The sequence below is a fragment of the Amia ocellicauda genome, chromosome 4, assembly GCF_036373705.1.
Source record: "Amia ocellicauda isolate fAmiCal2 chromosome 4, fAmiCal2.hap1, whole genome shotgun sequence".
NCBI classification, from domain to species: domain Eukaryota; kingdom Metazoa; phylum Chordata; class Actinopteri; order Amiiformes; family Amiidae; genus Amia; species Amia ocellicauda.
The window spans coordinates 38625271-38641071 of NC_089853.1; the positions used below are offsets into that span (position 1 = coordinate 38625271).

The 15801-nt window shown below is 45.3% G+C and overlaps 1 protein-coding gene across 4 annotated transcripts in view; it reads right to left on the reverse strand.

The window, feature by feature from the left end:
- Nucleotides 1–15801, reverse strand: part of ptprt (protein tyrosine phosphatase receptor type T) — a 196900-nt gene that overhangs the window by 115522 nt on the left and 65577 nt on the right. For all 4 annotated transcript variants that reach the window (XM_066702093.1, XM_066702091.1, XM_066702092.1 and 1 more), the window contains exons 6-7: nt 15523–15697; nt 3234–3527 (exon numbers count right to left, since the gene is read on the reverse strand). In XM_066702093.1, coding sequence (XP_066558190.1) covers nt 3234–3527; nt 15523–15697 — 469 coding nt within the window. The remainder of the gene's footprint in view (nt 1–3233; nt 3528–15522; nt 15698–15801) is intronic.

Genomic DNA, 15801 nt, shown 5'->3' on the forward strand with positions numbered 1-15801 from the left:
AGACAGAAAACAAACTGCTCCCACAGCCCTCAGGGTGGCAGGTTCAGACACGATGCCATGGAAGGGGGGGGAGTCTGGATAGCGACTCGGACCGCTCTGAGGAATGCCTGCATTGTCCATGCCGTGACCTGACAGCACGTCCCATGGCCCAGGGACTGTCCTACCCACCACTTGAGGTGAGAGCACAGCTGCCTGCCCTGAATACAGCACTGTGTTCTAATGCAGCCTGGCACCTGCGAAAGGACTGATAGGCAACAACTCCCACCAACCCAGCCGCCTAGAAAATGCACTGTCTTCGAGCTGCAGTTCACAGCACAGTAGTAATGGTGACACGCCTCCGTGTCCCTCCTCACCTGGGTTCCTACCTTGTTAAACAAGTCACGTCCTGACATCCCCATGCAGGGCACACGTCCCTGCACAGACTGCACCCCACACCTCCTAGTAAATCGAGAAATGTTGTAAGCAGTGGCTCCCTTACTTGATCTGTAAATATATACTGTTATATAATATATACCATTATATAATTTATATCATTTTTTATACCAGGTGCTCCTGCCTTTTCCCGAAAACGGTTTCTTTAACAGGCATTGATTCGAACCCGAGTCAGCGCTCATGCCCTAGTGCCATCCTGACAGGGCTGTGCTTTGCACTGAATTCATCACGACACACAGCTTAAAGTGTAATATAACCTTACCCCCAATTTCTGCTTTCAGTTAATGTTGAGTAGCTTAAGATATATACACTTCATGGCAGAAAGCAAAAATGCGATCAATATAAAACACTGCAAGATCTTTAACCTTAGACCATAAACTCGGGGAAAGTGCACAGACAACTGTAACCCGCTCACACACCCGTCTCCGCCAGCTCTGTGACTGCGGACGAAGGCTTTGGGATGAAGACAAGCTCTACTTTCTAGGGCCTTTTTGATATTCGCATACAAATTGAAAGTGTGCCAAAATAGCTTCCAAAGGCAGACAGAAGCATCCCTGCCTCCCAGCCATGATGTCTGCATCACAGAGGCCTAACTTCACCCGCAAGAAATTGTACGATTGATTGCGATCTGCCGTGTTCAGGTTGTATTTTTATCATCAAGCTTTTTTCTTTTCTTTTTTTATTTGTTATTGTCTTGCCTTCAAGTCAGCTAATGTATTCCTTCCTGAGTGCGTTGCCCTGGTGTCCTTGCAGTGTGAGTATAATGAATTCTCCTGCCTGTAGGTATATAGAAAAGAGGAAACAGTTTACAGCGGATTGAATTAGCATAATATGAATCACTGAGGTTTGGAATTAGAAACTTATAATTGGGGCGGCTCTGAGCAGCACTCTCCAGTCAGCTGGGAGCGGAAGTGTTTGATCAAAAGCGACCATCAGTTTGGGAAACTCACAGAAATGTCTGGAGGTAAGACCGGCGTGGCTGTGCCTGGCGCACTGCAGAACCACTGCAGGAAACTGGCACAGTTCCTGCTACATTTGCGCAGTCTTTTCCAACCTAAAAATAAAACACACTCTTTCACTAGCCTGCCTCTTTCCGTCTCTCTGTGTCTGTCTCTGTCTCTCTCTCTATACTGAGAACCACATGCCAACACACCATGGTGACAAAGGAAGAATCTCTAACTTACAAAGGTCAAAAATGACGGCAACAGAGACCTTTCAACAGCTATGCTCTCCCTTTGTCCCTCTCCTTTTCTTCTTCGCTGAATAGCATCAAACAGCATAAAACTCTCCCTTCACAATTAAACCGCCAAATTAATCCTTGATAACCTGACACAGGGTGAGGGCGCTGTGACACAGGACCCTGGAGTAAAATTACACCACTCCACTCGGGTCCCCCTGACTCACAAAACCACACTTCCTTTGCACTTATCTCGTTAACTGTTTACCAACAGTCCATTAACACACTGAACGAAATGAACTCCCTTTCCGGAGGCAAGATCTCAAACATCTGACCGAGTAACAACAAATACAATCAGAGAGAAAACAGATGTATCTATTCTGTTCTTGCTCCTGAGATGGATTGTACTGTGAGAGTGGGTGACGTGGAAGGTATTAATTCTGTTGTATTTCGCAGTGACCTGGGTGCAAGCACTCCATCTGCAGCATGTTATCTCAGGGCTTTATTTTTAATTTATACCGTGCAAATGATAAATAAATCAAGAGAAATAAACGCAGTAAAGGCAGTGCACAGAGAAGAGGAGAACAGCGCAGTGGCAGTGTTGTTAGGCAGCAGAACCTGTTTTGCCTGGTAGCATCATGGATATCCATCTCCCACTGAAGACACGTTCCTAAATCATCTGTCTTAGCAGGACAACAAACTTTTCACTTCTTGATCTTCTGTTCTTTCAATTTCCATTCAGTTCACATGCAGGTTTGCCTTCAACTTATGCAATCAGAAAGCACTAAAAAAAATTGATTCCCAGAAATTACACACTGGCATAATTACAGAAAATTGTGGTTTTATCTGATTATCTGTCAGTTTATCAAATGGAGTGTGCTTTTTTCCAGGCTTGGCTGATATCTTACCTACTGTGTAAATAATTGCCTGTGGAATTGCATTTTTGTTCTCTCTTTTCTCCTCTTTTTACCATTACAAATCCCAATTATGCTGCTAGGTACTTGTGTATTAAAAAAAAAGAAACTGAAAAATAATAACTCTCAATATATGTTTTTTCTAATTTGTAAGAAAGTATTATTTTCCCTGAAATGAATCCTTTGTGTCATTTGAAGTGTTTCATCTGATGGCACTGGCCTGCAATGAAAAAGTATAACAATACAGAACGAAGCGAAGTTAAAAGAATTTAAACGAAAAGAGCGCATTCATCTGCAACTTTAAAAAATATGAAAATGCGCGTACAGCTGGTGTAGCTTTTCCCTTTAAAGGAGAGGAATTGGAGGAATGTAATTAATCAGCCAGTTTGACAAACAAGACAACAGACATATTCAGATCCATTCAAATGGCTTCAGCCACACAACAGCAGTTTTTGTTCTGTTAACTGCTTAATTGAGAGAATTGTGGGTCTTAGTCACAATTTTCACGTGTTCAAGGCACCCAGTGACTGATGATTCAGAGAGACCTGGAAAACCTGCAGGAACAGGCCAGCCCCTGCAATCCAGCATCTCTACCGCAATGTGGCTGTCTCTGTCAACTAAACCTGATGCACAGAATCAGGGACTCTCCCCCGGCCCCAGACTCCCTGTTTACACACAGCAGTACTGAAAGTGTGTGGTGCTGCTCTTACCGGCACATTTGGTGCGCGAGAAGAGAGGCGGGCCGGGCGGGCCGGTGCCTCCTTCCCCAGGCCGGGTCAGCAGAACCTTGATCTCGTACTCCACATCCGGGTCGAGGTGCCACAGCTTGTAGGTGGGCGAGTCGACGATGTGGGTCTCAGCCCAGTTGCCCGTGGTGGTGCGATACTCCACCTCCTTCAGGATGATGGGCCCATCGCCGATGATGGAGTTAGCGTTGGGTTTAATCCACAGGTAGGTGGCACCCACTGCCAGCAGCTCTGGGGGTGCGATCGGGGTGGGCGGAGCTGTGGGAGACAGAAATATAAATCTCAGCAGAACGTATGGCTTCGGGTTTACAGATCCACAGGCTTTGCACTCCTGTTCTGAAGCCACTGCTTTGATTAGTGAATTAATCCTTAATTAGTAAATACATACAGTTGCTGTTGATCAGTTTAAGTAATTAAGAATGGGGTTGGACCAAAGCCTGGCAGTTTGGTGGAACGGTAGAACCAAGGCCTGTTGCAGAGCACACACAGCTACGACAAAAGACCTCACAGATCCAGGATAGAGTAGGGCAGCGGTAGTCAACTACAGGACAGTAAAATTAATTTAATCTCAAGACAGTTTTCCAGTCCACTGCATAACTATACATGTTTTGGAACATTTGGAATGCGCAGCCTGATAAATACAGAGAAGGAACTGTTATTACAACATACACCGATCAGCCATAACATTATGACCACTGACAGGTGAAGTGAATAACACTGATAATCTCGTTATCATGGCACCTGTCAGTGGGTGGGATATATTAGGCCGCAAGTCAACATTTTGCCATCAAAGTTGATGTGTTAGAAGCAGTAAAAATGGGCAAGCGTAAGGATCTGAGTGACTTTGACAAGGGCCACATTGTGATGGCTAGACGTCTGGGTCAGAGCATCTACAAAACTGCAGCTCTTGTGGGGTGTTCCCGGTCTGCAGTGGTCAGTACCTATCAAAAGTGGTCCAAGGAAGGGAAAGCAGTGAACCAGCGACAGGGTCATGGGCAGCCAAGGCTCATTGATGCAGGTGGGGAGCGAAGGCAGGCCAGTGTGGTCCGATCCAACAGACGAGCTACTGTAGCTCAAATTGCTAAAAAAGTGAATGCAGGTTCTGATAGAAAGGTGTCAGAACACACAGTGCGTCGCAGTTTGTTGCGTATGAGGCTGCATAGCCGCAGACCAGTCAGGGTGCCCATGCTGACGCCTGTCCACTGCCGAAAGCACCTACAATGGGCACGTGAGCATCAGAACTGGACCACGGAGCAATGGAAGAAGGTGGCCTGGTCTGATGAATCACGAGTTCAAGGTGTTGACTTGGCCTCCAAATTCCCCAGATCTCAATCCAATCGAGCATCTGTGGGATGTGCTGGACAAACAAGTCCGATCCATGGAGGCCCCACCTCGCAACTTACAGGACTAAAAGGATCTGCTGCTGACGTTTTGGTGCCAGATACCACAGCACACCTTCAGAGGTCTAGTGGAGTCCATGCCTCAACGGGTCAGGGCTGTTTTGGCGGCAAAAGGGGGACCTACACAATATTAGGCATGTGGTCATAATGTTATGGCTGATTGGTGTATATGTATGTAACTATCCTTCAGGGGATGCACATCTCCGATCTCTGAGGGAAACAGCGTTTTAGTTTGTTTTTATTACAGCTGTGAATTAACCAGCTGCATCAATTATTTATCTACATGTATATTTTTTCATTGATTTCACTGGTTTACAGGTCTTGATGATGTAGACAGAGACATGTAATCCCTAGTGGACCATGGGCCCTCTGAAGCTGAAGCTGTGCACCCCAGACTTAGTTTCACAGATCGCTATAGGTTGTTTCCTAGAGAAATAATTGTTAAAAGGATGTTTAGAGCCTCCTCTGTGAGCAGGTGCATTGTTTTCTCTGTGCTCTCTCAATTTTTTCTGGATGTTTCCCATGCGTTGGCTGTCTGTGCTCACTGTATGGACTGTGGCACAAAAAACAGGACAAGATGCAGCAGCTGCAGGAGATGTGGTGAAATAAAAATGAAACAAAATGCCAAACAATATTCTTCAGCTGACATTGGCAAAAAACAAAAGACAAATCCACACAATTTGTGTGTAGCAGAGTGGATCTATCGCTAATGAAGAGTTTTCACCAGCTTGCTGCTACATAATCAGTTCAGTCACTTTATTGGGCTGCGTCTGACCTGGTCAATAGCCCAACACATCAGCATTTTCAGCAACTTAAAGATAAACTCTCTCTGTCACAGAGGGGGAGCGGAAGGGCTATTTGCAAAGCATCACTGTTCTCAGCAGCTATTCAGCTAGCATGCTATCAACATGCTGGTGGCAGGACGATTTATATAAAGTAAAAGTGTTTTTGAAATGGAAGAACAAAATCAGCAAATTATAGAGACAATATTCCTCCAAAACTATTTGTAGAACTGCAAACAATGTAAACCAGATTTAACCAGCATTTAAAAGGTATATATCACCACTATTCTCAATGCATCACTACCAGTAAAAAATAAAAATATTTCCCAGGAGCAGAACGGGGAAGTTGAAAAAGAAACTATTTTCAGGTTTGCACTTCACTGTGTTTACACAGTTGAAGTTGTGTTTCTCGAATAAACCGATTCAAACTGCAGCCCCCAGTGGAGGCCTGTCACAGGTCAGGGGGCTCCCGGCGGGCTCGCCTCACTGTCCTTGCAGATGGAGTTACAATGCATCACAATTGCCACTTTTGTTGCTTTTCAACAGTCCCGTCGTTTCTGAGCTCTTCCTGCCTTCTGCAGAACTCCCTATCACCATGACCTATTTCCACTGGATTTTGTAAGCGTTTCAAACAGTATCCACTAGAGCGCTGTGTGGAGGTCGGCTCCTGGCATGCTGACACACGGCAGATTAATGGATTCAAACTCTGGGGCTCCGGTAACTCATCACCTAGCCTGGTGACCACAGGCTGCCCATGGGGGCTGGGAATAGGAGGTGCAGAATTCAAAAAATAAAATACCAACTCGAAAAAATCTGAGTTTTCTTTTATTACTTTCATTATTAGAAGAGAAACCGACCAGCACCGCACCCTGTGTTAGAGCTCTCAAATGCAGCTGAGTTTTTTCAGTGTCTTAACTGCATTCATACTCAGCATCTTTTTGTTTGGATTTGTTTTCTATCAAAAGTCTCAGGTAAATAAAGTCAGAGAGCTCGGCAGTCCCTCCATTCTGTATTGTCACTCCCTCATGCATCTGAAGAGCATAGGTACCACTCGGGCTACTGGTGACATCCAAACTCATTACTGGACTGTGGAGTGAGGCACAGGTGCAAGAGGGCATATTCACAGACCTATCCACTTCACTGCCTTCAGAATGGGCATTACTGTCTCTGCCTCCTATTGTCACAAATAATGCCAGCCGGCTCTGTCCTGTTTCATGTACATGTGCTCCGTTTACAATGCAGAACAGCTGTTGTGTGTCTGTTTCTCAGGAGCAGTGTGAGTCTGTAATTATTCCATCAATCAGGGCAGTAATCCCTAATGCAGTCCTTGTTTCTTTGCTCGAAGGCACTAATGAACTTGTGAGAATGAGCAACTGCAACCTGTGCTACTGTGCCAGGCTTGGATTTAGTTGTTTTTTTAGTTTTTTTGGTGGTGTAGCTGTTCTTCTGTGTGTGCGTGTGTGTGTCTTAAGTTTTTGTATTTTGTTTTTGCTTTGTTTGTGTTAAAATGGCTTCTCTGTTTGAATCTGGAGATAACCAGGTAGCACTTTTCACAGACATGCAAACAGTTTGTGTACCAACGGTGTACAGAAACGAAAAACCCGCCAGGTGAAATCAGATGGTCAGATGGTCAGATGGTCATTGCAAGGGACTGTGACAGCATACAAGCGCCCACAACTCAATCGCCTTTTGAAAAGTCTGTTTCGAGTCCACATGAACAGGCACTGAACCCGTAGGACGGGACACCAGGATGTCACCACTAGGCCCCGCTGGACAGACCCACCTAGGGTGCAACAGCGCAGGTGTGCAAAGACACCGACTGTGAAAACCCTCTTATGAAGGATGTCCTCTTTAGTAGCAGCGCATGGCAGCGATGGAAGAAGTGCAATAGAATCCAGAGCCCGCGAGGTCAGAGTGGTCACACACTTTGGCTGACAGTCATTGTTATCGCTATCCATCTCCAAGCCCCGGATTTGTGTTATTTGCAAGGCACCAACTGCAGGGATTATCGACACCTACACTACACACTCTTTCCCGCATGTTGCAAAAGTGTATCCCACCTTGGGCCTGTGCTTCCAGGTGAATCCTTTCGATTTTAAATTTGTTTTACTTATTTGTGATTAGATACATATATGTATATTTTTTTTTAAGTTATTCATTCGAAAAGGGCGACTACCCTCAGGAGGATTATATTTCTTGACTTGATTCTTACAAAAAAATCGGAAGCGATTTAGGCTTTTGTTTTCTCTCTAAACAAAGAGTCTAATTTCCTGAAATAGCGCGGCCCCTCGCTGTCCGTCTGCTCTTTGCACAATCCAGCACTGGGTTTCGCTGGAGGCAGGACACAGAGCGCTTATCACGGCTTTCCACTAAATGGGGTTCACTTCCATTTCAAATTTTGATAGTTTTCAATGTACGCTAACCTTAAACCGGATATCTATACACGCTGCCGGCGAAGCCAGTCTCTAACACCAGCCTCATAATTTCAGTCTTTATCACCTGCACTCCATGGGGAGTTTTTAAATCTGCGGATTTTTGTAAAGCTTCAGCAATCACACACTATCAGATCAAACCCCACTGAGCACAGCAGATACTGGAGAAGGAGAAAAGTATAGCGTAAAATGGGAATTTGTGGCTGTGAGACAACAATTACTGAAATCTGCTGGGTTTTTTTTGCTTTTTCTAGACATGCAAAAAAAAGGGAAAAGAAAAAAAATGCCATCGTCATGAGACGTGAATTCTGCTCCCAGCGTTACTGCGGCACAATGGGTTCTCGTCTCTCTCTCTCCTTATTCAATAATAAACAAGTTTGCAAAACAAGAAAGGTTATTAAAAACAACATAGCGGCAGATAATACAAAAACAATACCCCCACAGCTTTCAAATGGATATTAAACTAAAACACATATCCCCTTGGAAGACATTCTTCCTTGTTTCCAGACATTGCTTTTGCATTCATTGCGAGTTCATTTTGTGACTCTGTTTTTTTAGTTTTATTTTAATCATTATAACCTACGAAATTCACAGACCTAATATAGTCCAATGTAGTCAATGCGCACCAAGTCCACCTCCTGCGCACTCTACTCGCTGCTAATCACAAGATAAAGCTTTAAAGCTTTTCAATGGAGTCAGGGATGCTTAATTTTGGGAAGAGCATTTTGGGGGGATTGTAGATGGATTAGAGTTTTATTTTTAAGATTTGTACTTAGCAATACATTAATTTAAATTAGCATAAAGACCAATCCACATTTTGTATATATATATATATATATATATATATTTTTTTTTTTTTTTTTTCTTTCATTTTCAAATACAGCATCATTTCAGGGCCTACACAAAGCTATGAAAGGTATCCTGTCCACTCATGACCACCCAATCACAGCTCCTTATCACCCTGATGTGCACCACTATCTGCAGGCCCTGCCATCTGAAGCTCTCCTCAGCCTCCCAATCAGTCATTCAATCTCGCGTTGCTTTCTCTAGCTCCCATCCCCGTCTCGGTTGTGTTATCTGATGTTTTCGGTGCATCTACATTCAATAAACTAAATTCCTTATCAGTTCTGATCCCGAAATATGTAGTTTTTTTGCTGCGCTGTAACTTCGACTGTTGTTAACAAAGTCTTGATGACCAGCAATTCCAGTAAATTAAGATAACATGATAAGTTGTTTTGCATGCACCATATGGTATGCATCCTTCCCCCTGCTCTGAAAAGACAGCATATCCCAGAGCTTCACAGCAGAGAGTAATAAATATTTCCACTGCAGAAAACTTATAAGCATAACTTGCACATAGATGCCATAAGTGCCTAATTCTATGAGACTGCATTCTTCTCCATGTCAATACATTCATGATTCTCTTGTGTTTAATTACTGTGCAATACACACAGAGTAGCGCACACTGTACTGGAGCAAAATGTCCTATCATCGTGCCGAGAAATTCGTAAAACAAACAAATCCGTGACTTCGCCAGAGTAGGTCTTGCGTAAGCCGAACAACATATATCTAACAAGGGATGCATCCCCAGAGAGTTTACAGACGAGGAAAGTGTGTGTGCAGGAGTTACTGTGAAGTTGAGAGTTTTCGCTTCATTAAACGCAGTGAGGCGCGCTGTGTAGCAGATTGTATGGAATCTCACTGCTGGCGTAGAGAGGGAATGGAACGGAAGAAAAAAATGCATCAATAAATAAATAGAAAATAACATTTTTGCTGCTTTAATAAAAGTGGTGCTTGTTCTGTAATGCTGGGGGAATTAAATTAAATGAAAATAAATTAAATTAAATTAAATAAATAAACCAGCAAACTTTGGAAGACATCACTCTCAGATGTTTTCTTATCTCCCCCTCCTGTGCTGCTGCTGTTTAATCCATCTCTGTAACTCAGCTCTTCACAGGCTGCTTCCCTCCTCATCCCGCAGAGCTGCGCTTCTCCGGCAACGGTGTCTCCGAGCCCTGGCTGCTGGCAGATAACACTGCCCACCCCCCCACGCATACAAACCCCACAGCCTCTCGGCCCCCCTGGCACAGAGTGATGGGGATGTAAGGGGTACAGCTGCGGTGTCTTTCACTGTAGAGCGACCGCACTGGAAGCAGCAGATATTGTTGACTTTCATGGCCACTGACTACCTGTTTACTGCCTGGTGGCCTTCCATAATCCTAGGGATGACAAGGCCTTAAGACAGCTGGAATTGTAAGGCAAATCTGCATATTCTAAATCAATCAATTAATCCATCAATAAGCTAATAAGCAGACTGAGACTGGAGAGAAATACTAGATTCTGTTGCCCTCATGGGATTGGGATTCCTGCATAAACCAGCAGGATAGTATATTTACCAGTATGTTACTTGAAAATATTAATTTACTCTCAGAATTATTTGTGCAATTACATAAATTAATCAATCAGTCACTTCATGTATTTCTGGAATTTCACTTTTCAAGTATTTTCCTCCTCAACCTTTGTCTGGACTGAGTTCTTAGTTTATGCCAATCCATAAAAAGTGGATCACGGCTGCAGTTTGGCAACACCAGGTCTCATGGAAGGGCTGCTGACAGCTGTGGACCAGCAGGAGCGGAGATGTTTAGGGGTCAGTTATTCTAAAGGGTTGGTCAGGGCAGTGATCCCCACACATGCACACATACATACGAACACACACACGCCTGCAGAGGAACAGCCAGGGGAGGGTGCGTGAAGCAGGAGTAACGTCCTCGGCCCCCAACGAAACGAAAGGAATGAGCTGTCAAATGCTGTTACTGGCCTCATCCTTCTGCCGTCCCCGAACCCTGGCCATGCCCCCCAACTATTAATAAATTAATCATACCTGCACTATATTATTCTCTTTTCTTCCAACCGCTGCCCTAACCGCATGAAAGTGCTGAGGACAAGCTGCTGGAATAGCAACGAGGAGAAGCGCGGCTGGCAAGTGCCTAGTGTTATGGAGTCTGAGAGGCGGGTGGGCAGGCGGGCAGGCGGGCAGGCGGGCAGGCAGGCTCCCCCAGTGCAGAGCCTGCTTCTCTGCTTGCAATGTGATGTTTCTCAATGGCCTTTCCTGCCATGAGACAATTGGATCAAACGGGAGGATCTCTTGCCAGTCGGAGGTGAAGTTACTGTAGTCCACTCAGGAATGCAGGGCACATGCATGCATCCGACGCCCGCCCACTTATTGATACGCACACCTAGTGAGCATGCACCGAATTTACTCAGTGTGAGCTGGATGACACGCTTTCCTGACATTTGACTGTAATAATATCTCTGTGATAATAATAATATTTATATTATAATAACATGCTTGTGATTATGAGTCCATGGTTGACTAAACCGCAGTTTTCTATGCATGTAGTAATCATTATTCTGTAGAACAGTGTTGTGAACCCGGGGCCATGATTGGTCCCATGTAATTATAGCGCCGCTGGTGTCCAATAGAATAAATGTTTTTTTTTTAAAACCACGTCTCCGACTAGAACATATATTTGTTACTATCCTCGACACTGCACAAAGCCCAAGGCAGCAGGACGAGAATATGAGCGCGGCGCTCAGGCAGAAAGCGGTAGGTGTCCCACAGGACAGAGGTTTCGTACAGAACAAAAGTGTCATAAAAACCCCAAAGTGTCATGTAGGCCAAAATTCCAGCCTTGGCCCATACAGTTCACCCACTATTAATTCGACCACTACACCTCCAACAAAAGTCTCTTCACTCCACACACAGTGTGTCCAGGTAGCAGGACGAGAGCAAAGAAACCGGACTGGATCACAGCAGACCATGGCCCTGTTATCATCATCGTTATCGTTATTATCATTAGCGTCACTATTATTATTACTACTATTAGCCATTGTTCAATCACAGAAGGAGGAGTTCAATGCGAGTGAAGAAGGAAGACTGCAGGGCTCAGTATGTGATGTAATAGTTAGAAGATGAATGAATGCAGTTCAATAGGGGGTCTATTGAGGTACGCCCTGGGTTCAGAGCAACAGGCAGCAGTCAGACCGCTTTTGAGATTAATAGAAGCCGTTCAGGGGGTGGGGGGGTGAAGACAGTGAGATTAGAATTAAAAGGAGAGCCAGGCTACTGCATTACTCCTCTCTTCCAACGCCCCCCCCTTCCTCCCTCCCCATAGAGACACACACACACACAAAAACTCACACAAACTCTCTCACACACACAAGCACAATTCACTCACCCCCCGCCCCCTCCTCCACCTCCCCATCACCAGTCGTTATTAATGGCTATGTAACCCAGGAGTGAAAAGCACATTTATAAAGCAGAGCATTTTAATCTCCCCAATTCCCAGAGTTTCTGTGCTCTCCTTGTGTTTTAAAAGAGCTCATATATTTATGTGCTTTTATGTGAAAATTAAAATGTAGTGCACCGGCTAGACGATGCTCTGTTCTCACACTGGGGGCTCAGGCTGCAAAATAATCTTCAATCTGTCTTTACCTTTATTTTTTATTTTTATTCTTTTTTCCCCCTTCCCCATTTCTTCTCTCAGAAGGAAAGGAAGAGCTCACATTATTCTCCTCACACAGCCCTGGCAGGGGAACGAGCCGAGTTATGGAGCAACATTCACATTCATTTCACAGTCAGCCTCGCTCCTGCTATTCGCTCCTGGCGTATTCCCAACTCCCGGCAAAAACTTCTTATTTGAGGAGGGGTGGGGATGGAGTGTGTGTGTGTTTGTGTGTGAGACAGAGAGAGAGAGCGTATGTGTGTTTGAGAGAGAGAGAGAGCGTGTGTGCGTGTGTGTGTGTGTGTGTGTGTGTGTGTGTGTGTGTGCGTGTGTGTGTGTGTGCGTGTGTGGTGGGGGGCTGCGGCACATCCAAAAAGATCAGCAAAATGAACAGTACTTCCCCTAACCGACACAGTAAAGTGAGAACCCGTCAAATATGTACATACAGAGAGGGCATTATGGTCAGAGGCGACTGAACAACGTGGAGAAGGGAGCAGATTAAGCACAGCCGTGCCAGGTAGACAGGGCAAGGCTGGCATCGCTGCAGACACTCAGGCCAGGGCTGGTGTTTCTATACCAGCAGTGCAGGAAGGCTGGTTAGAGAACTGGACGGCTCTGTTTAATTAAATAGAGCAAAGGTTGCCTAGGAGTGGGGCTTAATAATCCCATTCCACTCATTTGGGGTGGTTTTCTTCTCTTTTCTCATATTAGTAATTACTAATTTCTCGTTAGTACAGCAGTTACTTGGTAGACCTGTGTGTGTGTGTGTGTGTGTGTGTGTGTGTGTGTTTTTTGTATTTCTCTTTTGCACATGCACTGGCCTGTCAGCCCCCTTGTGATCCAGGGCTCTTGGCAGCACTAACCCCCAGCCCCCTGCTCCCCTGCCCATCTCTGCAACACCTGAGCAGGCTTGGAAGACAGCCAGCCGCTGAGCTCTGCCCCAGAGGAGCCAGCCTGGCAGGGGGCTGGGGGAGATGGATGCCTCCTCTCATTTTTTCCCCCCTCTCTCTCTCTCTCATTTTTTAAAAACAATTCCCTATTTGATATCGTTAAATCGCATAAACCTCGTTCACACGCTGAGAAGCCAGCTGCAGTTTTTTAAAGCTGTTAATAATGTGTTTGTTTCTTCCCCTCCTCCTCTTCTCCTTCTTCTGTGGTTTGACAGACAGACATGACATATCTGAATATCTGCAGTCTCATCCATCACTTAGCCAAAATCTCTACCTCCCCGACACACACACCCTCTTTCTTGCCAGGAATGTGTGGAGAGCGAGTCTGAGAGAGCCTGAATGGCATCAAAAGGTTTTTTCTTTGCTGGTGTCTTCTGCAGCACTGAACGCACTGTCAAATCAACCTCAGATGAAGGCGAAAATATCCGTGAGCAACAGTTTATTTTCATTCGCGGTGCTTCTGTATTCTGCACAGAGCCAAAGACCATTATTATCAGAATCATTTAGCCGCCACCAGAATTCCCAAACACATATATAGCGAAATTGCATGAAAGCACGAAATAGACTTCATGTAAATGCCAGCGCCTTCCTCCATAAACAGGTATCCGCAGAGCCATTAGCCTCCTCAGTGTCAGCTCGCTGCTTATGCATGGCATGCCAGTGTCTCATCATTCACAGCCCGAGTCACCTGGAAAGACATCGTCTCCGGCAAACGTGACAAGCAAACATTACGGCACCACCCGTTAGACCTCTGTCTGTAACTTTTTTATGTTTGAACACTAACTGCGAAGCACTGAGGGAGTCATCAGCACCTCATACGGTTGTCTGCTTCTCTGCCGGGCAATTGATAGTTCTGTAAGGTATTAACCTCTGACGTGCCGATGAGCATACTCCCGCAACGCGAACCGGGTAGCCGGGGTTTAATATAGATTATGGTGGAATACACAATTATCCATTATCAGGGCCTGCATGAGAAACTTTAACTATACAAGTCAACTTCTGAAACAACTAAATCCAGCCACCCAATTCTAACCTCTATCACGGGCACGGACAAACACTGCAGTTCAGCGTGATAGTGGCAAACAAGTGTATTGTATTAAAGACTGCACTGTAGGCCTGCTGTCTGGGGTCAGGTGGTAAAAGTGCACCCTGTAGACCAGTCAATCGCTGGTCAGAGTCTGGGAATATATCCTAGGACATGGAATACCAAACCAGTCCTGGAGTGTCCCCTGCCCTTGCTGGTTTCTGTTCCAACTGAGCATTTAATTACATAATTGAACTGTATATTGCATGTTATCTTAATTAAGGTTTTAATTAAGCTAGTAAGAGCTCAGATAGAACAAAATCCACCAAGGGCAGGAGGAGGTACTCTAGGAAAGTTTTGGAAGCTGCTGTCCTAGGCCACTATACCAGAGATTCCTCAAACTGTGGCCCACAGTGGAGTGGAGGTGCACCATTGGATAAGGTATCAGCAACAAGCAACACGACCCTCGTACGTCTGCAAGCACCTGTAAAGCTCGCTCCTCCCTGATATACCTTCTGTGTGCTGTTGAAGATGCCCTTGTATGTAAAGAGACCCCAACAGGCCGTGCTCCTGAGGAGGTGCTTGCGTGTGCTGTCTTCATCAGAGAGGCAGCAGCTGAGCAATCAGAGCAGTTTAACTAATACCAATATGTTCCAAATTGGGTGTGCGCAACAAAAGAACACCAACAATCAGTTAGAGCATTCCACATTTTCTATAAAAATATTACAATCACAGATGCGCAGTGACAGGAATGAGAAGACACTGACTGCATCAGCTGCAGACTCGCATCAGCCAGGGGGAGGTGAAGGAGGCATCGAACAACCCGTTTGAAACCGAATGACAAGCATCAGTCGACGTGGGGACAGTTGACGAAGACTCTCCGGACAATCAGCTAAAGAACACGTCTCTTTCTATTTCCCCCTGGACGAAACCCAGAACCCTGTGCGGTGCTTAGCATTGCAAAGCTGGGGGGAGTTTTCAGTTTATTTTAACCAGCACCATTTTTTTCCAGTGGCTGTAGACGTTTGTACCTAATTAAGTACATCAAAACACGCGCTGCTGATGGCTGAAATAATGACAGGTTTGAGCGCAGATATCGCTTCTCAAAGACCCCAGCTGTGCTTTGATTGATGGTTGATACGGGCTATTACCAGCCTTACCTTTCACAATTAGTTCTGCGTAGTTGGACACTCCGGAGCCCCCATCGGAGCGGATGACGCAGCGGTACTTGCTGACGCTGCGCTGTGAGGTGTCGGCCACACTCACGGTGGCGGAGAAGCGCCGGTGGTTCACCACCCGGGTCACCATGAGCGCAGTATCCTTTCCGTTCCATTGCTGACAGAGACAACACGGGAAACATCAGTACACACGCATAGACAGACAGACACAGAAAAACAGTAAATAGATACAAACGTGTGTTATACTTTTATATATAAATA